This window comes from Phyllopteryx taeniolatus, chromosome 6 (assembly GCF_024500385.1).
Source record: "Phyllopteryx taeniolatus isolate TA_2022b chromosome 6, UOR_Ptae_1.2, whole genome shotgun sequence".
Lineage (NCBI taxonomy): Eukaryota > Metazoa > Chordata > Actinopteri > Syngnathiformes > Syngnathidae > Phyllopteryx > Phyllopteryx taeniolatus.
This window is the reverse complement of record NC_084507.1, coordinates 32,827,360-32,851,692: the sequence shown is the minus strand read 5'-3', so window position 1 is coordinate 32,851,692 and position 24,333 is coordinate 32,827,360. Positions and strand designations below refer to the sequence as shown.

The window sequence follows — 24,333 nt, the reverse complement described above, 5'->3', positions numbered from 1 at the left end:
TCCAAAGTGTTCTCTGTCAGTTGACCGTCTGTCGTCGTACTCGAGCGGCTCCGACTACCGGCTCCAAATTCCTTGTGTGTTTTTTTGGACATACTTGGCAAACAAAGATGAGTCTGATTCTGATTAAAACTGCAAAAGACAAGCGTTCCCTCATTTAATCTTTCATCTAAATCATATTCTTTGGGTCTTGGAAAATCAGTGACATTGCTGAAAAATGTCCGGCAGTCTCGGGGTTCCCCGCTCAGGAAACGGCTGGCAGCGAAGGAGTTAATCTGAGAAAGGAAATTGGATTTGGAAAGCCGAACGGAGAACATGTGAAGACACGAAATTCAATTGGATGAAGGGCCTCGCAATTGTGTTGACGTCTCTGAGAATGCGTGTGCATCCTCGGCATAATTTGTCTCCCTTCGAGATCGTCTTTGCAGGGCCTCCAAACGTCGCCCACGGACACGCATTTCTGACCAATTTGCTCTTCTCGGCACCGCCCAGAGCGGCCGACGGACCCCGCGCATCACCTGCCGACTTCCGGCGGAAAAGGTGAAGACGTTTTCAAGTCCTCCTTGTGACCCGCACTGCATTCGATGTCGCTGAAAGAGATGCGTGTCACGCTGCGGGACGGACGGTTCCGGCGCCGCCTCCTGCAAAGGGTGGTCAGAAAGCCCGGTCAGACAAAGCTGAACACTCACCGCGAGCGGAAAGTAGCTGCTTGCGGCGCATGTTTGACACGGCTGAATAGTCTCGAAAGATGATTCACTTTTAGCTACAATCAGCGACGGTAACGCATTGCACATTGATTATCGAGGAACAGAAGATAGATCGTTGCTTGGGTTTCATGACCGGTCATCTTTCGTCTCACTGACGCACGCACCCCCGCGCAGAGGTGGCAAGAGGAGCCGAGTATTGTACTCAAGTAAGAGTACTGTTACTTGATAACAACATGACTCGAGTAAAAAGTTGTAATGCAAATATTTACTTAAGAGTAAGAACGTACCCACCGGATGGCCGGTTGTCGGGCCGACCGCCCCGGGTCCCTCGGTGTGGGACGTGTCCCGTCCGCCGGAGCCCCGGGCCCGATCCCGCCCCTCGATTGATCGGGCGGTGCGGCCCCACCCGTGAGGAGAAGCGGCGCGGCAAATGGATGGATGAATAATAACCTTTCAACCTGACCCCGGTCTCACATGACGTCTCCGGTGACGTACTAATTCATTTCCGGTTCAGAAGGAGTCTTGTGAGGCTGTGAATTATTTGACATTTATAGTTCCAGCTGCGGCGGTACGGTGTACCACTGGTTAGCACATCTGCCTCACAGTTCTGAGGTCCGGGGTTCAAATCCCGGCCTTGCCTGTGTTGAGTTTGCATCTTCTCCGCTTTCTTCCCACATCCCCAAAACATGCATGGTAGGTTGATTGAAGACTCTAAATTGCCCGTAGGTGCGATGTGAATGGTTATTTGTTAATATGCGCCCTGCGATTGGCTAGTGACCAATTCAGGGTGTACCCCGCCTCTCGCCCGAAGACAGCTGGAATACGCTCCAGCACGCCCGCGACCCCAGTGCTGATAAGCGCTACGGGAAATGAATGAATGACTATCCAGATGCATATTAGGTGCCTCGTGTTCTTGTTCAATCTTGGTGACTCTCTGGTATAATGCGGTTCCAGCCGGACCTATGTGACAAGTGTACTGGATAACCCAATCACTTATTTTGATGACGTGCGACTTCAGGACATGATAGCTTAGCAATTAGCATCACGCTTTTCCGTCTTTTCCTACACACTCCTCAGCCTCCCGTCGTGACAACGTAAATGATACGTGTAAGCAGCATGGTAAGAAGTTTATTTGCTGCCATGGATGCAATGATTATTGACTTACAATGCATTGACACTGGACGCAAAGAGAACTTTCGCCTCTGCGGCTCGGCAGCCGGAGGCGGGGTTGAGGGTATAACAAAATTGCGTGCACGAAGCAGCTTTTTTTTTTTAAACAATATAGTGTTTATTTCATCGAATTCATTTATGAAATGTTCCTCACGGTGGCCGGACACAGCGCCGTGCTGTCCGGTAACGCCAGATGTTGGATTTTTTTTTGCCCCCAATAGCCGGAACAACTCATTTTACAGGCGTAACGAGTCAGCGTTCAGTGATTTTCGTAACGGAATACAGATGTTCCGTAACATTTGGCAGCTCTGTAGTCGCTTTAACAACTCAAACAATCAAGATGGCTGTTTAGAAAGATGTAGAATCACTCAGAGAGGGATGTTGAACCATTCATAAAGGATCTAGGACCACCTAAAGAAAGACCTAGAACTACTCAAAGAAAGATCTAAAACCATCTAAATAAAGTTAGACCAGCAGCCAAGGAAAGCTCCACAAATATGTGGTTTTAGCTAGCTCGCTAGCTTCCAAGGTTGAGCTGGCGCAACGTTACTTGTCAGCAGCAGGAGGCAACAAACACGCACTCACTGAAGAATAAAGAGATGATCCACTATGCCTCCTGGCTAGCTCGCCAAACTGTAACGCAGGGTTATCTAGTGGCACCTATAAAGTTAATTTTCATAGTGGTAAATGCGCAACTGATTTTCTGGGAAGGAGAAGATGAAGAAGGAGAAGAAGAAAAGAAAGAAGAAGGAAGAAAGATGAAGCATGAAAGAAGGAAGGAGGAGGAGGGGGAGGAGGTTGACCCGTTGTGACACCATTTGGGAGAAAGAAATTTCACCAGGTCTCAAGTGTGACAAACAAGAAGCCCAAATGTTACTTTCTTTGTTTGTTTGTTTGTTTGTAGCCCCGCCCACACAACTCATTTTCTCTTTTTTTCTTCTTTTTTATTATCGTTTAGTTTTTTTTCCCGTCCGTTTGCAATAATATCAGTTGAAGGGAAAAAGAAAAAAATAATTATTTACAGTGTTGAAAGCATGAAAACAGACGTGATGATGAATCTATTGTAATCGCACAAACACAAGAAAAACAAAAAAAAGAAAAAAAAAAGAAAAAAAAAAAAGAGACCAGCGGCGCTTCCGATCCAAATTGCAGACACTGCCGGACTTTTGTTGGGGGGGGGGGGGTGTTGTCTTCTGGGGGGGGGCATGGCTGATATGAGGGTGGGGGTGGGGAGGCGTAGTTGGGCGCTAAGTGGGAATGATGCCGTCGCTCCTTAGGCTTCGCTTCAGCTCCAAGTCCTCCAGCTTCTTCCACAACTCTTCACGCTCCTTCTCCTTCTTTTTCTCCCTGGATTGCAACATTCGACATACTTTCAAAATAAACTGCCAGAACACACGTGTGCCAACCCAAAAACCACAAATGCATCATACATGATATAGTGGTTCCCGTCTACTGAGCCATCATGATAATGATTATTTTTCTTACCGCTGACGGTCTGACTTGTAAGTGGCGGTGAGCTCGTCGAATAAAGTACTGTTCATCTCCATGAAGGCCTTCAGCACATTGTAGACCAGCGCCACGATGGCCCTGAGGAAAACCACACAATAGGATCATCGCAGGATTCTCACAATGTTCACAGCAGCCAACTCACCCCTGAATACAAAAAAAGCTAACCTTGCATAATTTAGCATATAGCAACAACTAGTAGAAGTATTTGTAGTAATCCTTGGTTTATGGCGGGGTTTACGATCCAGACCACCCCTGCAATAGAAATCTGCCAAGAAGCGAAGTATTTATTATAAGCTTCATGCATATAATACAAAAATATATGTGAGGGAGGCGTCCACTTGGGGATGCCATCTTCTACACTCTTATCCGTGATCTTTGAGTGTGTGCGCCTTTAAAAGGCGGGGCCTGGCCTCGTGAGTGACGTGGGACGTTGGCTGACTGTTAATTGGCTTTAGCATTAGCCACTCTGCGTGCAAAGCGACGGCATCAGTTGAGGCCGTCGGCAGGTCTACAACAACGCTCTTGTGTTTACTGTATTTTGTTCGCATTCGTTCAGTAAAGCGAAAGAGCACTCGGCTGTGTCCATCCTCCCTCTATCCAAACCACCTGATATGGATTACAATTGGTTTTAACCAGCGGTGGTAGGCTATGTTCAATTAGCTAATCAGAATCATCTTTATTTGCCAAGTATGTCCAAAAAACACACAAGGAATTTGTGTCCGGTAGTCGGAGCCGCTCCAGTACGACGACAGGCGGTCAATTGACAGAGAACACTTTGGAGACAGAAAAAACACAGTCACTGAGCAATAAAGGTTTGCCAGTTATCTGGTAATGCCGGTACAGAGTCCTCTAGCACTTGGAGCAGTTCGAAAGGCTCATATTGCAATAGTCCGGTGCAATGACCACTGTGCAAAAGGCGCCGAGACTTCAAGCGAGTCGTGTGATAACCTGGGACAATGTCGATTGTGCAAATGTTGCAGATACTCCTCAATCAGTGTGCAAATGGAGCAGATGCTACTCTATGCGGCTGCGTAAATCAAGCCAGTTGGGCTTTGCAGAAGGCACATTACACTTTCACTTCTTCTAGTAAGTTTGAAATGATCCCAAACTTTGAACATTTTCTGTCTCTCCTAATGGCTAGCGTTTGTTGCTTTGAGTCATAATAACAAATAAGTACGGCAAAATCACGCAATACAGCGAATAATCTACAATATAAGTCCGATCAACAATATGGGTGATGCACTGAATCTGCAAAAAGTGAATCGCAAAATTGTGCGAGACGACTGTCGTAGTAGACGAAGCGCTACAAGCAGTAGTGGTAGTGGGAGTATGTGTGGTTTTCTCACGGGTTCCAGTGTTCTTTGGAGATGCGGTAGAGGCTGGCAAACATGATGGGCAGGATGACACTGGAGTTCTCCTCGATGAGGCTCATGATATACTCGTTGTTCCAGTAGTACAGTGCTCGCTCCGCCACCTGCACTCGCAAACACCACCACCATCATCACAATCGCAACCCTGATCGCACATCTCTGATGCCGGCGGCGGCGGAGGCAGACCTGGAAGTGCGGGCTGGACACGCATCTGGAAATCTGTTTGAAGAGCGGCTCCTGGATCTTGACGAACTGGGTGGGCTCGATCACATCCAGGATCTCCTCCAGCTCACCCAGAAACATCACCTGCCGCCGGCACACGAATGGTTAAAACAACAAGAAGAACTCGAGAAACCAACCGCGAGAACCAGAAGAATCAGAACAGGCCCTGTCACGATATTTCTAAAGAAGATATCTTTTCCTAAAAACTATCATGATAAACGATAACGTAGTTTTTTTATGCTTCTGAAATCCTAAACATTAAGACCCGTCCTCGAGCTCCGCCTCGTCTGGTCCGTTGATCTCTTCGCCAAATGACAATTCACTCGAGGCGCACTGAAAATTTGGCCCAACGAGTTATGTTATGAGTAACGTTAGCTGACTAAAGCCCGCTCGTCCTTTGGTCAAAACTGCAAGAGACATTTTGCTGAAGCAAACTACCGCAACACAACATTATCTTTTTTTATTCCTCCTCATTCTTGCTCTCTGAGGCCGGCCACTTCATTAGGGACAGCGAGCGAGAGCTAAAAGGAGTTCCGTTCATACTTGCGGAACTTCATAGCAGAGCTCGACTCTCTGCGACTGACTCCGAGTCAGCCTGTGATCATCCGCCAGCTCCAAAATACAATCGGCAATGTGTCGCAGTATTTCTCGTTGGCATAATGTTTACACGATCGGAAAAGTTCTCCTCGTCGCTCTTCATTTTTTGCCCAGCGTCGCCGTGTGCTGTGCGGCTGCCGTTCAAACGGGCTGATACTGTACGACCCTCACACAAAGGCACATTATAACATGTTTTTGGAAAACATTTAAAAAGGCAAAAGCACAGATCAATGATCAATGACAGCAGTGCTTTTTGTTCACTGAAACTTGAACTGTTTCATTTTACTCGGGGAGCATGTCGTAGCATTGACTGGCAGCTTGTGTTGACGAAGATCTAATATTGACGCCGTGGCGACTGAGGGAGTACTTGTGGCGGCAGAGATTTGGGGACGGAAGTCCACACAGCCGTCCTACTCTGTCGGCAAGAACAATTTGTCGAATTTGGAATAACGATCGTGTCCATTTTATTTATCGAACAATAAGACCATGTAGCAATTATCGTGACAGGCCTAAATCAGAAAGCGAACGAAGAATGAGCTCACCTCTTTTTGACTGCAAGTTTTGGGCCAGAACTTCAATAATCCTCTGATGACCTGAACGAGTTTTACAATTTCATCAGAGTTGTGTTGGCGTGTGCGTGCGTGTGCATGCGTGCGTGCACACTTGTACTTACGGGCTCTGTTAATGTGGGGTCTTTCTCTAGGAACTGTACAATGCAATACGCCAACTGCACACAACAAACAACACAGCTTCACTTTGAGGACAACAACAACAACAACAACAACAACGTGAATATTCATCAATTTCTGGACAAATTGCGTGTGAATGCTGAAATGCTTGCATCGGTCCAAAAATGGAATTGGAAGCGAATATTTAAACAAACCCTTTTGAATGGAGGGCTTTTATTTTGACAAAGTTGGGAATTTGGGGAATGGGAATGAGCGGCACACGGTGAAGTTGGAATAATTTCAATAGTCAACAAATGTGGAAGCTGGAGGTCAACATGTAAACGTTCTGAATTATGGGCTTTTATTTGGATGATTTCGGGGGGTTAGGGAACGGGCATAGTTCCCAAGTTGATGTGAATGAGATGGAAATGTTGAATTTGAAATATTTTTCAAATCGGTCAAGAAATGTTGAAGGAGGGAATCTGAATATGGGAATTTTGTTGGTGAAAAATGTGGAATTTTGGAAGTAGTCGGTCATTGAAAAATGATGACGACGACGACGCCGCCCTCAGCATTGCCCCGTTAAATAGCGGTCCCGTATTTTGTTGGTACCTGTGCGTGGAAGAGCGACAGACTGCGGACCGTGTGGAGCGGGATCAAGACTTTGACCAGAAACTGTTTATGCTCCGCCTTCAGCGGCAGAGCGAAACCGTTGATTATACTGCACAGAAAACACACAACAACACGACGACCGTTGAGATCTCTTACTTCCAGTGGGTTCTTGCTGGTTGAGGAAATGTCACCACATGCACATAAGCTATACGGGCGTATTTTGAGGATCAACTATTTGAACAGGTGTGTCCCAGATGCATAATATACAGGATTAACAGACCAGTGCCCAATAAAAAAGACATTTCTAAACATGTTTCCACAAGGTATGAGCAAAATTGAAGGTGGACAAAATGACGCCAACGAACACGCCCTCGGCTCGAGACGGGCTCAGTCCGTGTTCGCCCTCGACTGGCTCCCGCGTCAACTCCTACCCCTCTTCTCATTGCGTCGGGATTCCTTTCGTGAAGACCGCGCCGTGTTGCGGCCGCCTGTCTCGTTGAAACGCTGTCGCCACGCGGCGACCGGAGCACGCGTTCTGATCGAACTGCTCGATAAAGATGAGCGGAACCTTCCGGGAACAAAAGGAGCGCCGCTCGACTCTTTCAAGAAGAGGACCAAATCATTTCCATTTTGATCTGTGGAAATCACACGCTTTTATAGCACTTAAAAGCAATTGAAAAATGGCATTACAATTAGCAATTTTTAAAAAATGCTTTATATTTATGTACAGCGGTTCTCAAACTTTTCATCCTTAACCCCCCAAAATAATTGGGCCACTCTAATGAGCAACATTAAATGCAGGAGGCCAAAATATGGATCCAAAAGCACACAGGGTGTATTCATCAAGTTGTCATGAAAAAATGACTTTCCAAGAATCAAGTACAAAATCAAGTCATAATAACATGAGACCAACAACAACTAGTTATATGACAAAGTTGTGATATAATGGGGGAAATCAACAATAAAGTTGAAATACTATGAGAACAAAAAAATTGGATGAAAGCCGAATACAACAAGAAAGAAAAAAATATAATAAAGTCATTATATTCCATGAAAAATGGCAAACTATACGAGGGGGGGGAATTACAGGAATGAAGTCAAAATGTTCAAATGTTAGCTTAATAGCCTCATTTTTAACTTACTGTCACCATGTGAATAACAAATACCCAGGTCTTTGCTTTCTAATAATTCTGTCAATTTGGATTGTCAGTGATCCAAGTCACGGTATTCTCCAAAGGTCGAATCTCAGCAACTGGACTCTTCTTGCGTATGCAATTACCGTATTTTCGCACCGCATTAAAAGGCGCCGTCTCAGTTACGGGTCTATGTCTGCATTTAACACATACATCGGGAGCACCGTATTATTGGGCGCAGGCACGGTAAAACATACGCTATCTTAAAACGTACGGTAGCATGCATGCACGTCAAAACATACGCCCCGTTGTGCGTATCGCGACCGTGCTGGTCCCCTTCTTCTCTACACCGGGATGTCGAAAGCGAGCGGCACCTCGGTGGGGCTGGATGCGTTTGTCGGCAATCTTTTTACCGCAGTTGGAGCGGAAGGTGGTCCGCTTTTCCTTGTAATCCGCCAGAAGTTGCTGCGCCACGGCAGTCCTTGGATAGATGGCGCCGTTTCATAAAACCAAAGCACCAAGATGGACCTCCTTGTTGCCCTCAGTCGAATGGTGACTGTAGAGACCCTTCTCCCGGCCGGCTGTTCTTTGCTCATGAATCCATTGCTCGAGTTGGTCTTCCGACTCTGGCCACCTCTCCTTGTTTGTCTCTAGCTTATACTCAGCTTCGTCTCCTTGACTCGGCGAAGCTGGTTTTCCTGCTTCCTCCACTTGCGAACCGTGGATTCGTTGACCTTGAATTCTCTCCCGGCTGCTCGATTCCCATGTTCCTCCGCATAACTGACAGCTTTCGGTTTTAATTGTGCTTCGTAGGCGCCATTTTCGGGGGTCCTTAGCCAAACGCACATACCGGCGCTCTATACCTACAGGCGGCGTGCCTTTAGCGTCCTCTTTTCCCGTCCGCCTTTCATTTTCATCCCATCAGCAATGGCACTGAAGATGAAATGTGGCCGCGTCTTTCAGCACGACAATGATCCCAGACACAGCGCCCGGGCAACCAAGGAGTGGCTTTGCAAGAAGCATTTCAAGGTCCTGGAGTGGCCTAGCCTTTTACTCTGATTTAGGGTTAGGGTTAGTTTTGGAACTGGTAATTGATTTCTATTAGTTTGATTTGCTTGATTGGTTGTTGTTTATTTGAAATCGATAGTGTGTGTCATGACCCGTTTCTGCTTTTCATTTTTTTCCCCCCCGTTTATATGAAAGTTCTACTGCTGAAAAAAATACTTTTTTGCCTTTGCTTGATGTAAATACACATGGGTCGAAATTGAGATGTTACTTTAGTTATTAATATTCAAATGAAAAAATCAATCAAACAAATGTATTTAAGAGATGTGTTCTATCCCCCTCAGTAATAGCCAACCTTTTTTTTATTTATGACTAGGATTCTCTTGAGGTTCATTTGACCATTTTCTTTGGCTTGAAATCAAGGGGTATACTGAGAAAAGAGGCCCAGAGGCCCACAGCAAAAGTATTAAAACCAACATTTTCATGGATAAGGAAGCCTAAACAAGGTAACAGAGAGATGAGAAACAAATTGGATGATAGCTTCTTGTTTTTAGTGTATTTTATAGCGGATTTAATACATGGGTCAAAACCGACCCATGAACATAAGAGATGTTAACAGAACGCTAACACAAGAGAAAAGTGAACAGAAAATTCTGAAGGAGAATGTTCAGCCATCGGTTTGTGACCTCAAGCTGAAGCGCACCATCCAAAACACAGCCGCAAGTCAACATCTGCATAGCTTAAAAAACGAAATGAAGGTTTCGGAGTGGCCGAGTCCAAGAAATGCAGTGCAATGCATGACCTTCGACAGGCCACTTCATTTGTGCTAAATTCAAACAATTCTGCAAGGAAGAGTGGGTTCAAATATCTCCACAGAGATGTGAAAGAGTCATTGGCAGTTCGAGAAAATGCTTGCTTTCAGTTGTGGTTGCTGAGGATGGCCCAACCGGTTCTTAGGGTTAGGGGGCCATTACTTTTCACAGAGGGCCAGTTCACTTTGAATACTTTTTTCCCCTGAATAAATCAAATCACCATTTCAAAACTTGGCTGATATTTCCATTTGTTTAATTTTGTCAAACAAAGTGGGGAAACTGCAGAAATATAAGAATTTGAGAAGGGAGCCAATACTTTTTCACAGCACCGTATACACTATGTGCCCTGCTACTGGCTGGCGACCTGTTTGGGGCGTGCCCGAAGTCAGCTGGGATAGGCGCCAGTATGCCCGCGACCCGACCCGAGAATAAGCGGTACGGAAAATGGATGGATTCATAAACCAAAAGAGGAAACTTTCTGTATGCACCCCACAAAAATTCACATTGGACTGCACTCCAACAGTGTCATTGTGTTGTGTTCTTAATGGGCACATACCTGCCAAGGATCTCCAGCAACTCTGCCACCCCGTTGAAGTGCTCCGTCTCATAAACAAACCTGCAGCAGGTCCACAGGGAGAAAAACAGCTTTCAAAGTCACAACACAAAGGCTTTGGAATTGATCTTAAACTAGTGAGGCAGGCAACATTATGTCACATATACTGTATGAATACAGTATGGCAAACAACATATTACGGACGATACATTGTTGAGTCGTCGAGCAAGCGGGCGAACATTAGAAGGGTAAAAAGAGGATCAAGTGTGTGCTGCTGACCGTAGAAAAATATTATTGATCTGTTTTCGTATAAAAGCCCTCAGTCCCAGGAATTTGCCGTAGATTCTATGCAGAACCGTCTTCAGGTAGTCTCGCTCCCGCGGGTCCTCACTATCGAACAGCTCCAGGAGCTGGGGGGAACCATAGGACAAGCATGACAAATCAGAAAAAGTTGCACCAACACTGCTGGTAGGTCTACACCGAATGAAAAGTAACTCAAAGTAACCGTGATGGAGTTGGAGGATGAGTAAGCGCACCTGGAGGACAAACTTCTGGTCTATGTACTTTTTGGCAATGCTTGGCTGGAACTCCTGACTCTCCAAGAAGCGGATGAAGAACTCGTAGACCAGCTGAGGACAAGCGCAACAGCAGCTGTCAATCGCGCCCCCACATTGACCCTGCAATTCCAGGTGGCTAATTCTTCCCATTGAATAGCTTATATGTGATTTGTTTACATTTCAAGAGTGGCAACACGTGAGACAAAAACAAAATCCTACTGAATGTTGTCCGCAACTATTTGCGGTATAATTTGCTGGCGGGGGCCGGAAACCTGGCACCTCCAAAAGCATCACCTTTCAGGAAAAGAAAAAACCGGCACCTGTCTCGAACAACGAATTTTGCTTCGGCAAAGAGAGCGAGCTATTTTCACTGGCCAATCATTTGTCCAAATGACAGACCCACGTGGGGACTGACCAATAGTAGCCATTTAAAAAAAAAAAAATAGGAAATGGACCCAGTTTTGGTTTCGGCCCAACGCCAGAGAAATGGGATGACGTTCTCCTTTTCATCCATTTGGTTGAGGATTGATTCCAATCTCAAGAGCTGCATTTTGTCCCCCTCTTGGCCTGCCACAACCCATTTCACAATTTTTACAACAAAAAAAATCCCAATCGGATGATTTGAACCACGTCATGTCAATCGTGTCCATCCAGTGCACACAGTACAGCAGTGAGTCCCAAACCTAAGTTTACTTCACTGGTTGCGACATTGTTAGCCTAATAGCATAATTAACAAAGTCTTTTTACGTTACTGTCACAATAGCAAAAAAAAAAAAAATTGGGGGGGGAAGATGTGTGTGGATTGGCAGTCATCAAGGTCGTGCTAATCCGCAGATGTTTTTCTTGTTTTACAAAGATGTTTAAAAAGGACTATTGGGCTACCGATGCGCCTCGGCTCAATAACGGTCAGGAAACACGGCGGCAGACTCCAGAAACCAACTCCTGAAGATTAAACACCGACAAGTCAAAGAAAAGAGCAGAGTGGCGAGAGTCACCTGTAAGTGAGGCCAGGACGCCTCGAGCGTGGGTTCGTCCTCTTCAGGGTCAAACTCGTTACTGTCGCTGGGCGGAAGGGTCCGGAATATGTTGTGAGACACCTGAAAGTCGGCACACACACAAAAGCACGTTTGTCTCCCGGGCGCCCGGCCGACTGAGCGGCGGTGGCCTCACCATCCTGACCACCTCGGGGTAGGCCTGCTCGGTCAGGTAGCCGCGGCTGACGGTCACGTAGTCCACCAGCTCGTTGAGCGTGGAGCGCTTGTACTCCTTCATCTTCAGGTCCGACAGCGTGTCCATGAAGTCGAAGACGGTGCAGCACTGCTGCAGCTTCTTCAGGAACAGCTCCGGCTGCTCCGGGGCCGGAACGTCTGTGCGCGACAACGACGCCGCCGCAACGTCAACAAAGCAGTCTTCCACCCTCCTCGTTACGGGTGGCTCAAACCTTTTATGCCAGGCGCCGCCTCAGGTCACGGATGGCCAATCCAACATCACACTCATTCTCATTCTCATTCTCATCATCATCATCCTCAGTCCATGTCACGTGATATTGCCCAATTGTTATTTGCTGTTGTTTCATCTTTAAACAACACCAATCAGTGTTGGAAAAAATAGTTTTTGCAATAAACTTGAATGCAAAATATTACTTAATCGGATTCATTGAAGGAATAATCGCTACTCAAAATATTAGCTAGCTGCAGCCATCATCTGAATGTCATTCCTAACAGACAACACGTAATGCTCGGATGAGACTGCAAGACAAATTTGCTCTCAGACGACTGCAATCAAATCTTGTATTCCGATACCACCGCATGCCGTTTTTCACGATCATCGGGCTGTATCTTGTCAACTCAAATGCGACTGGATACACTCGTTACCGTGGCGCCGACTTTGTATTATAAGGACAAAATGGGGGAAAACGTGTATTGGTGGTCACCGGTGCTCAGCACAGGAGAGGACGTTTGTTTAAGGCTCGCTTGAGGTACGTTCACCTACTTCCAATACGATACGGCACGAAAGCAGGCAATCAAATGTTATGTAACCTAGTAAGCTAGCGAGCGGTAGCACGAACGGTTGGATGTAAACATGCCGCCGTTCTGTTGAATCATGCTCTGATGTTTCGGTGTGGGTGAAGTCATTTAATTCAAAATAAAGTAATTTAATTACAGTAAGTTGGCACCCATTATTTCTGTCATGTTGTAATGTTGGTTTGACCTGACTGATTAGAATACACGATCTGACGAGAGCAGTGATTGCCAACCATTATGGAGCCAAGGAACATATTTTACAATTGAAAAATCTCACGGCACACCAACAAACAAAAATGTCACAAAAAGTGGATACATGAATTACTGTGTTTACTTCCTGCCATCTAATAGAAGACCATTTATCATTTGTTCTGTCACTAGGCCTCACTGGCATAAATAGATGAACAGAGATACATTATTTATTGTAAATGTAATTTTCTGAGCAATTAAGTACACAAGTATATAGAGTAAATGAAGAGGTCATTTAAATAGACCATCTCCATCTTCTGATCAGATCGGTGATCGTTTTTTTCAACGCGCTGATCGGTGATGGGCCCCAAAAATCCTGATCGTGTAAAGCCTAATACATAAATATCCATCCACCTATCCATCATCCATTTTCTACCGCTTATCTGAGGTGAGGTCACGGGGGCAGTAGCTGTAGCAGACGCCCAGACTTCCCTCTCCCTAGCCACTTCATCCAACTCTTCCGGGAGGATCCCGAGGCGTTCCCAGGCCAGCCGAAAACTGTAGTCTCTCCGGCGTGTCCCGGGGTCTCCTCCCGGTGGAACGTGCCCAGAACACCTCACCGGGGAGACGCCGGGGAGGCATCCGAATCAGATGCCCCAGCCACCTCCATCTGGCTCCTCTCAATGCGGAAGAGCAGCGGCTCTACTCTGAGATCCTCCCGGATGACCGAGCTGGTTAACGCAGGAGCCGGTGGTGTGATAGTGGTCGGTGGTGCGGCCGGGTGGGTGTGGGGTGTGGGGTGTGAAAAGTGTCCTTTTCAAATCTGCAGTAGAAGTTATTCAAGTCGTTGGATAGTGTGCTATTGTTCTCAGCTTGGGGGGGGATCGTGAGCGGATTTGCGAAAGTTGGTGAAAGAAAGTCCGGAGTAGCCTCCTTGATGGTTAGCAAGTCTCCCCTTGTGTACTTGAGTGGTGTCATGTCTCCAAAGACGACCGAAAAACACAAAAACAAAAACTATACTCGAGAGTGCGCAACCGAGGCGACCACACTGGTAGGCGCCATTTTGAATGATTGGGACACACAAACCCTTCCGCCAGGATGAGGTGGCGGCTCAAAGAGGGGTGTTTAACAATACAATGAAATGTTTTTATTCTTCAGGTAAAATGCCTTCAGTGGTACAAGGTATTAAAAGGAATAAGAAATTGAAGAAACAAGGCTGGTCTAATATCTTTTTTTTCATGACAGTATATATATATCATACACATACTGTATATAGTTGTACAATTTTATGTACATACAAACACATTCATATAATATTTATGATAATGCAGGCATTGATCTACAGCAAGGTCAATTCCTTTGTTTTTGTTGTATACTGAAGACATTTGGGTTTCAGATCAAAAGATGACTATGAGACAAAAGTTCGCAATTGTAGCTTTCATTCCATGGTATTTACATCTCGATGTGTTCAACAACTTGTTTCTTCAGTATACAACAAAAAGAAAGGAACTGACTTTGCTGTTCCAATACTTTTGGAGGGGACTGTAATTACTTTAAAAAACGACTAATGTTAAGAATAGGGCGGCGGCACGGTGGGCGACTGGTTAGCGCATCTGCCTCACAGTTCTGAGGATGAGGGTTCAAATCCGGCCTCGCCTGTGTGGAGTTTGCATGTTCGCCCCGTGCCTGCGTGGGTTTTTTTTTCCGGGTACGCCAGTTTCCTCCCACATCCCCAAAACATGCATGCTGGGTTCGTTGAAGACTGTGCATTGCCCGTAAGTGGGAATGTGAGTGCGAATGTTTGTTTGTTTCTATGTGCCCTGCGATTGGCTGGCGACCAGTTCAGGGTGTACCCCGCCTCTCGCCCAGAGTCAGCTGGGATAGGCTCCAGCACGCCTGCGACCCGCGTGAGGAGAAGTGGAACTGAAAAGGAATGAATGTTTACAAAAAAAAATTTTTTTTATTTCTTAATGTTTTGAATGACTAAAAAGAAAAATATTTGAAGTTGATTTGTCAGCTTTTATTCCACTGCTTTTACTGATGTTTTAGATTTTCATCGTAGTACCGTTTGAGTACCGTTATCAAGGTACTTTATGCAGGTATAGTATCGAAATCTGAATGTTGGTATCGTGACACCGCTCGTGTAAAGAAGTGTAACATGTCGTTGCAGGTATACTATAGAAATGAGAATCTTGGTATCGTGACACCGCTCGTGTAAAGAAATTGAACATGATGTCGCAGTCGCTCACCATAACACTGTTTTCAAATCATACATATGTGATTGTAGATCACAGATCTGTAGCACAGGACTTTGCAGTGATCATTTTTCCACGTAGACTCACTTCGTGATAATTGCGAGCCAGGAGGAAAGAGTGTAAAAGAAAATGTCCAATGCACGGGATTATTTCATACTTTTAAAAAAATAATAATAACCTAAAGGGCAGCAAAACTGACTGATACAACTGCACGTCTATGGTCAAGTAAACGTCATTAGCTAATTGAATATAGCCTACCACCGCTAGTTACCAATGGTAATCCATAACAGGTGGTTTGGATAGAGGAAGGATGGAAACAGCTGCCAGTATTCTTTCAATCGCTTTGTTAGCAAATGCTAGCAAACACATAACATGCGACTTCATCCACTGGCTGCAACGGCTAAGACTGACGTCGAGGCACTCAACACGCAAATTGGCTCAACTAAGCTAACAACAATCAACTCTACATGCCGATTCGCTGACTCCAATGTCACTCAACAGGCCGGGAGCCGCCTTTTAAAGCCACATACACACCAAGTGAGAGATAAAGTTCCAAATGTCAGAGTGCAGTGTGGAAATGGATACTTTGTCTTAAATTGAGCAAACACTAACCCGAACCATGTTTTACAGTGTGGGTTGTGAGACTCATGACAACGCGGTAACGGTGTGTCCAATTTCTAAAGCTCGCGACACATGAGGCCAGAGTTGAGCGCTCATAGCGCTTCTCAGCCTTGCAAATGTACAAAAAAAAACATGCAACTGTGCAGGTAGTGTTTATGTGAGAAGCCGATAGCATGCGTTCCATGTTGGCTTGTAAGAGTCGTCTCCCTTACAGAGTTTGAGGTCCGACTTCAGGGCGAGGGGGTCATTCAAAAAAGCGCGGCGGACGGATCAATGTCATGTCCTTAGCAATCTGAGTTTCGTCCATACAAGGCCAATCAGACGCAAAGCACCTCACTGGCCAGGAGGTGAATCCATTCACACGATTTGCTGACTCGATACTGAATTGGGGAGCAGAATATATCGATTGTCATCGATTCATCATTATGCGTCCCACCTCTACTGCGTGCTGTTAAACTGCATTTTGGTCTGGTATCGACGGTTCGTGTGATTGCGACAAGACAGCGGTGCTATTAAGAGGTGGGCCCAATGGGTTGTTCTCTCTCTCACACACACACGCACGCACGCACGCAAGCACGCACACGCACGGCGGTATTTGCTTACCCTTGAGCAGCGGCAAGGGCGTGAGCTCGATGGGTTTGCCTTGAGAGCGGAACTGGGACGAGCTCTGCGAGCGCTTCTGCTTGGCCTTCCTGACAGACTTCCGGGAAAATCCGTCCACTTTGTCCACGGACGGAGGCGCGGTGGCTGCCGAGGACATAGCCCTGCTGGGGAACAAGCGCAGCGCGCGTTACGCGCACGTCAAGACAGCGCAGCAACATCAAGACAAAAGATAACAAGGCTGACTTTTAACCATGTTAAGGAGGCGCGGCATGTCAAAACTAAATTGCCGAGTGGAGTCATTCTGCAGTATTCAACAGAACCTGGAAATCACTTGACAAAGTCCAGGAAATAAAAACAGACATCAGGTCACGTGAAGCTTCAAACGTCACGAAAACAAAGTGAGTCAAGCGAAATCAGAACCGCTACAGGCCCCGTCGGCCGCATAGTCATATAATACCACAACTTTCAATCTACCATCTCTATAGTGTATTATTTAAGCTTTGAAGGAAATATTAATTCTGTGGAGTAAGTTTTTTTGCATGGGATTTTTTTAGAAGAAGAAGAATCACCTTTATTGTCATGAACATGCATGCATGCATTTTCTCAGGCACTATAAAATCTCCTTCGATACTTGACAACCCAACCACTAATACTGAAAATTTAAAAAAATTGAACACTGTCATACAAATCAACTTTTCAAAAAGAGTGACAAAATAAATAAAAGCGTCTTTTTTTTTAAAAATTGATTTCAGTTTTGATGTTTAACTTAATATAAATACAGCAAACACATATTCGCGCTTCGGTATTTGCTGATCTTTTGGGGAACCGGTGGCCACCACGTTTCTACATTGACTGGCCCGCTACTTATTCCTTTTAAATGATAAGTGTGCGCCGTCAACACATCTGGACTACTGGCGCGCAAGCTAGCTAGCTAGCTCGTAGCGACCTTGTTCCGTCCGGTAAACTCCTCCCGACGTACGTCACCCAACAGCTTTTCTTTTTACGCACATTATCAATGCTGCTACATTATGGAAAGAAAACCAAATGTTTCCCTGAATGAAGTCAAGTTTGATTGTCTCACAAATTGGTTTGCTTTGCGAGTAAATAATTTGCAAAATGGAGAGACTAACCATAAACAATACTTTTATATGGTGGTGGTACACTTACGCAATTACTTTTAAATGCATGTTATTAATGGTCATTGCACCGGACTATTGCAATATTAGTCATTCGAACTGCTCCAAGTGCTAGAGGACTAGAAAAAAATTAAATAAATGTACCGGCATTACCAGATAACTAGCAAGCCTTTATTGTTTTTCTCAATGTCTTTATGTCTTCAAATTGTTCTGTGTCAATTAACTGTCTGTTGTCGTGCTCGAGCGGCTCCAATTACCGGAGACAAATTCCTTGTGTGGTTTTTGAACAGAATTGGCAAATAAAGATGATTCTGATTCTGATTAATCATATGGGTGTGGTCATGCTCAAAATGAAGTGGTTTTCCCAGGTGAAGAGCGTCACTATAAAAAAGTGGCCCCTCTGAGTCAAACCAATGATAAAATAAAAGTAAAGCCTTAGTTTTTTTTGTTTTTGGTTCTTTTCTATTCCAACCAAGTGAGGATAAGCGGTACGGAAAATGAATGAATGAAGAATTTACTCTTTTTGTCTGCTACTGCTTGTCGCGGACAAACGTCTTGTTCACAGTAACATTATTTGCAAATATCTCTCGAGTAGGGCTGGGCGATCTGGCAAAAAAAACAAAAAAAAAATGATCACGATTCTTTTTTGCATATTGTTCAATCTCGATTATTAGGATTTTTTAATATACTTTTTAAACTTTTTTTTTTTTTTAAATAACTTCAACATGATATTGGCATACTAAGCAAATAAGGCAAATAAAATACATATCGAAAAATGGAACAATTTTCACTCAACCCTAGTGAGGATAAGCGGTACAGAAGATGGATGGGGGAAGTCGCACTTGGTGACCACTAGGGGCTGAATCGACTCGCCAATGACTGTTAGACTTTGAAGTCGATTCATCTCCGATCACGTGCTTGTTTTGGCCTTGGCAACACTCATGCCTCACTGACATCAGCAGGCACTCGGTTGCTACAGCGCACGTATCACAACGCTGGCATCGGGCACAAATGTCCTATTTTCTCACAAATCTAGACCACTAGTCAGTCCCCGTGTGTGTGTGTGTGTGTGTGTGCGTGTTATGTTGAATCCAGCTTGCTCTCTTTGACGATGACGCAATGTTAATGGCCCAACGAACGTGCCATTTGGACGGATGATGGATGTGCAAAATTTGCACGCTTATCTTCAAGCTGTGGCGTTTTGAGATACGAGTGACCCCGCCAAATGACTTTTTCAGATAAGCAGGTATCGCTCGCTGCCTAGCAGCCAATTTCTCCCCTTCTCCAATCCGATCCGTTTTGTAGCGTCTGTAGGCCTGTCACGATTCCCCCAAAATTTAAGAGGATATATTTTCCCCAAAACTATTCTTATTTCATGCCTCTGAAATCATGACCCTTATTTTTTGTATTACTTATTTTTGGTGCTTTTAAATCAGTATTGCTGTTGTTGTTGAAAACTAGCCTTCTGGCTAATTCTGGCTTTTTTAACCATGTGTATTTCATGTGTTTTATGAAATTGCATTGTCCCCTTTCAAATAAACTGATTAATGATAATGTTATTATTCGAATTTCCTTCGTTGTTTCGCTATTAAAAAGCTTCTCTTGACTATGTGATATGGATCCCCTGGGTCTGAAAGAAAGAATAAAGAGCTGGTAAACCCTGGTTTACATGGCTCCTCCCATGGATTCCAAAACCGAATGAAAATGCTCAATTGGAATAAACGGGCCAATTCAAATGGAATTTCAATTGGTTTCACAGGGGTGGCATATTCACCATAAACTAAACATTTTCGCCCTGTATGCCGTCATTCAGAATCGAGGCACTCTGTCTGCGCATGCGGTGACATCAACAGCGTAAACATGGCGGCTCCTGACGGAGCTCGTATGTGACGGAGATCTTGTTTTTAATAAGCGCTTTATCCAATAAAAACAATCCCAACTACTGTGCTGAACAAACAACAGACCTCCATCTTGGTAAATGACGTGACGTGACGTTCGCGACGATGTGCGCATGTCACACGGTTGTTCCGATTAAATGTAGCGCGCACCCATGTGTACACCCGATCGGAATAGATCACGTCACATGGAAACAGTTGACCAGAGATCGTCAATCGGAAGGCCAAAAAGAAAGATGTCTCCATGGAAACCCGCCTACTGAAGACGAGCCCTTCACCTGTCAATTAAATACACGTTGGCGTTCGCTGTAGTCAACCACTGGCTGAATTACGTGTGCCACTGAGGTTATGCCTAATAAACAGTTAATGTTCCCGTGTGTGTTAATTGGGGACTAACACACACACACACACACACACACACACACACACAGCAGCTGGGAGAGGCGCTGATGTTTTAAATGACTTTGCCACGGTGGAGCGAGCTGTTTATCTCCTTAGCTCGCGGGCAAGCGAACATCCGAATCAGAATCCTCTTTGTTTGCCAAGTATGTCCCCCCAAAAAAAAACACACAAGGAATTTGTCTCCGGTCGTTGGAGCCGCTCCAGTACGACGACAGACAGTCCATTGGCACAGAAACAATTTGGAGACATAAAGACATTGAGAAAAAACTAAACAGCCACTGAGCAACAAAGGGTTGCTAGTTATCTGGTAATGCCGGTACATTATTACTATTTTATTTTTTGGGGATAAAAAAAAATGAAACAGTTAACTTTCCCATGTGTGTTAATTGGGGACCAACACACACGACGACTCTCAGCGAAGCGCTGACATTTTAAACGACATCGAAGCGGTGGAGCGAGCTGTTAAGCTCCTTAAGTCGCTAGCTCGTTAGCTCGCGGGCTAGCAAACATAACAAACAGTTAACTTTCCCAAAAGTGTTTTTGCTGTGTGAAATCCCGCGCTGCACGAGCAGCGAGGTTGTGGCGTATTGGACGGAGTCAATACCGGCAAGAGCGTACCGGACCGCCGGCGTTCCACGAGCCCACTAGCGGCTAATAACACAGCCGTCCAACTCTGCCGGGTCACTGTGTGATCCAAGTGCCTGCTCACCAAAATAATGACAATTTATCGAGTCCGGAAAAACTAACATTTCCGTTTATTTAAACCGATATCGTAATTATCATGACAGGACGAAGTGTTTGGATACATGTGTGTCTTTAAGAGGCGGCGCCCAGTAGGGTGGCAAGTGACGTCGGCAAGTTTGCGTGCGAGTGCTTGGGCGTGAGCTGTGACCTATTTGCAGCTTCTGCACGTGCGCGCTCATTGTGTTTTTGTTTAAATGTTCTCATGCTTAAGCAGCAGCATTAGGGACCGCGGTTGTCTCTTTCTCACTCCGTTCTCAGTACGCCAACTGTAAAAACACTCAATGCAATAAAAATAATGCAATATAGCTAGAAATGTCCACTAAAAATCCCAATGTGATTTGGGAGGAGGGAATGAATGATTAGCCAGGTTTCCAGGACATTTTTGTCATTCCGATCCAAGCTCTCTGGTCAACTGTTTCCATGTGACGTGATCGATTCCAATCTGGCGTTCACACGTAATCAAAACTGCCATTTTCGAGCCGTGTGAGATGCGCAGATCAACGTAAACATCACGTGAGTGTTAAGATGAAGGTCAGTCATCTATTTAGCACACTAGTTGTGATTGTTTTGACACAAAACAAGTTACAAGTAGTTTAAAAACAAGATCTCTGTCCCAGACCAGCTCCGGTCGGAAGCCGCCATGTTTTTACGTGCAGAAACCAAGGTTTACATGACAAAAAGTTACTTCTGATCGGTTTGGCAAAAGAAATATTCCACCCCTGTGAATCCGAACAAAATTCCATTCGGATTCGGCCTGGGAATTCCGATTGAGGTGTTTGTATGGAGCATTTTCATTCGGTTTGGGCTTCTCAACCGACTCCAAATACAAGGCTCCGTGGAAACGCAGCTATTGATTCCGAACGCAGCGACCGCGGTACAGAATCATTTGTCATTCCCTACAACGGGAATTTTAAATAGTGGACTACATGCAGTCTATAGTGTACAAGGAGCAATTTGGAACAAGTCACGGAGTCAGAGTAGCAGCCTGCGAGCCGACGAGGACAGCGTTGTTGCGGTCGGTGCATCAGAACGCCGTCAGCGTGACGTCACCTTCCATCTGGGATTAGCCAACAACATTCGAAGATCCCGCACATAGCGGCCGCCCTGAGCGCCGCTCGTCGATATCATCGTGTGGCACCGTGACAACACCACTGCCGTTCTTGCCGTATTAGAACAAAAGTCTCAAACATTAAAACAAGATGGATGCTGACTCATCAAGTCTTCATCTTGCAATGAAAGAATATCAATGCTGTGATGATGGTGGCAGCCATTTTGACAACATTCAAATTCACTTGTGGCCAAACGGCAAACTCCAATAATCACATGCGGCAAAAAAAAGAAAAGCCATCAAAATAATCCCATTTAAACCGATGATGTCATCGAAGCATCTTTTATTTGCGATGTCAGGTCCGATCTTGCCCTCCTCCTCCTTTACCTGTGCGGAGGGGCAGCGCCCTCCCCGTGTACGACCATCGATCCCTTGCTGGCTTCCTGTCACACTCGACGACAAACCACGGAAACGACCACCCCGATGACCACGAGACGACAAAAGGAAGACGACGGAGGAGAAGAACGCAGGACGATGCGGGAGCTTTCCTTGCTCGGCTCTTACATAAGCAGCCTGATGACAGCCGCACGAGCGAGGGAGGGGCCGGCCAGCCGGCAGCAAGGAGCGCGGGATTACACCGGGAAAAGAAGGAAAGGGGGGGGCGACACAGACGGGCAGGAAGACAAGAGGAAGACAGTGGAAGGCAAGAGAGGTGGAGGGAGAGCGCGTGAGAGAGGAGGGCAAGAGGAGGGAACGGCTGCCCGCGCCAACAGGAAGTCAACGAACATGCCGCACACCTTGGACAAATAATCCTCATGACTTCCACTGATTCTGAAATCACGATGACTCACTGCTTTCACAATTTTGCATTTATTCAACTACCAAAACTCCACTTTAAATATATCTTAAAAGAGCAGGCACAAATAAGTAAATAATAATACATTCAAAAAGTAACTATCAAAAACAAACCAAAATAAATACCAGTAGTTCCTGTTGTGCACGCCTTGGCCTCTTAGGGGCAGTGTGGTGCGCACATGCAGATAACTTCAAATGAAAAAAAGTTCCGCAGAGTAGGAAGAATGTATGCCTGTGAGTATTGTTATGCAGTATTATCTGTGACAATGTCGCTTGCTTGCAGAGTTTGTGCGTGAATCTTCGTGATTTGGAGTTATATACCGTAAGTAGTGACTTTGGTGCTAGTTATGTTAGCCTGTCAACAGAGTTTCGCATTAAGCTGGTGATGTTTCTAAAAGACCCCTTATGATGACGACAACCAATGGACTTCGTTTTCCCTTGCTCGGGCCACCGGGGCCCCCCACTGTATGTATGTAAGTATATATACATATATATATATATACACACACACACACACATATATATATATATATATACACATATATACACACACACATATATACATATATACTCATATACATACACATATGTATGAATAAATGCATTACATAAATGAACACGATCAGTTAAACAACTAATGTTAACTACGTTAGTAAGTACGTAGCAAATTCATGGAAATGTGATAGCAAAATACCTGGTAATCTAGAAATCGACTGCTTCGTTTTAACCAGCTGTGCGTGCTTCTTTCCGTTGACGTGATCGACCATGCCCGTTCTCCCTCCACATCCATACTTCACATCCTGATGACATAAGATGCACAATGCCTTCCCAGGTTCTTTAATCTTTCGAATCTTTCCGTGAAGGTATTCATTTCCAGCGGCAATTCCACGGATTCTTGATCCCGTTATCCTTATCAAGCTGATTTAAATTGTCGGTCTCGCCGTCCACCGTCTGTACTATGTCCCTCCGTGACACCGATATACCGCCAACTTATTCATGTACAAACTTGATAGCATACAATGAATTTAAATGTGTAGAAAGATCGCACGGATAAAATAAATTTGCACCTCGTCTCGCGTAATACGGTCTTCAATGCTGTAAATATGACGGTCACGATTACAGACAGTCAATGTCGACAGAGTACGCTGTTAAACCCCCCCATCCCCCGATTTTTTTGGGTGCAAATTTACATAACTGCTTTCTCTACGAGGAAAATCCGCGGACTTTTAACAGTCCTGCTGAATGATGGTAATCATTGAGCTTTGAGCTTTCCTGTTGCCAAATAAGGCGAATGTGAAGATTTGGAGGACTGAGGCAGGACATATTACATTCAGACACGGATCAATAACTTGTTACAAATACTGTAATACTGTATCTGTATATTACTTATTTATCATGTATTGTTCTGACACCTAGTATTTTGTGCACTCTCTTTGGTAGCGGTGCCGTTTTCAAAGGCAATCAATCAATGACATCGATACTGGGAAGTAACGCATTGGCTTTAAGCATGGCAGACTTTATATGGAGGTATGCGTGGTTCTTTTGGCACTTTGAAACTTGATTCAAATCGTCCAGGGGATCATGGGCGTGTCAGAGTGTCATTTTTTTCTGGCACTATTGAGCGGGCCGGTCTGTGAAGCAGACGAGAT

The 24,333-nt window shown here is 45.1% G+C and overlaps 1 protein-coding gene across 1 annotated transcript; it reads right to left on the bottom strand.

Annotated features, from left to right (window-relative positions):
- Positions 1-1,943: 1,943 nt before the first annotated feature.
- Positions 1,944-22,421, bottom strand: ppp2r5eb (protein phosphatase 2, regulatory subunit B', epsilon isoform b). The gene is made up of 14 exons (XM_061777784.1): positions 22,217-22,421; positions 16,605-16,768; positions 12,083-12,279; positions 11,908-12,009; positions 10,892-10,984; positions 10,635-10,765; positions 10,359-10,418; positions 6,853-6,961; positions 6,246-6,299; positions 6,115-6,165; positions 4,940-5,059; positions 4,730-4,857; positions 3,360-3,461; positions 1,944-3,221 (listed from the first exon to the last, which is right to left on the bottom strand). The coding sequence occupies exons 1-14, from the start codon at positions 22,252-22,254 to the stop codon at positions 3,122-3,124; spliced, it is 1,449 nt and encodes a 482-aa protein (XP_061633768.1). The 5' UTR covers positions 22,255-22,421; the 3' UTR covers positions 1,944-3,121.
- Between the last annotated feature and the right edge of the window lie 1,912 nt (positions 22,422-24,333).

Coding starts and splice junctions, on each gene's coding strand:
- ppp2r5eb (XM_061777784.1), bottom strand. CDS start 22,254: ATGGTCGTACACGGGGAGGGCGCTGCCCCTCCGCACAG. Junction 5,060..6,114: donor AAACTTGCAGTCAAAAAGAG/GTGAGCTCATTC, acceptor TGCCGGCGGCAG/GTGATGTTTCTGGGTGAGCT. Junction 3,222..3,359: donor TACAAGTCAGACCGTCAGCG/GTAAGAAAAATA, acceptor GTTGCAATCCAG/GGAGAAAAAGAAGGAGAAGG.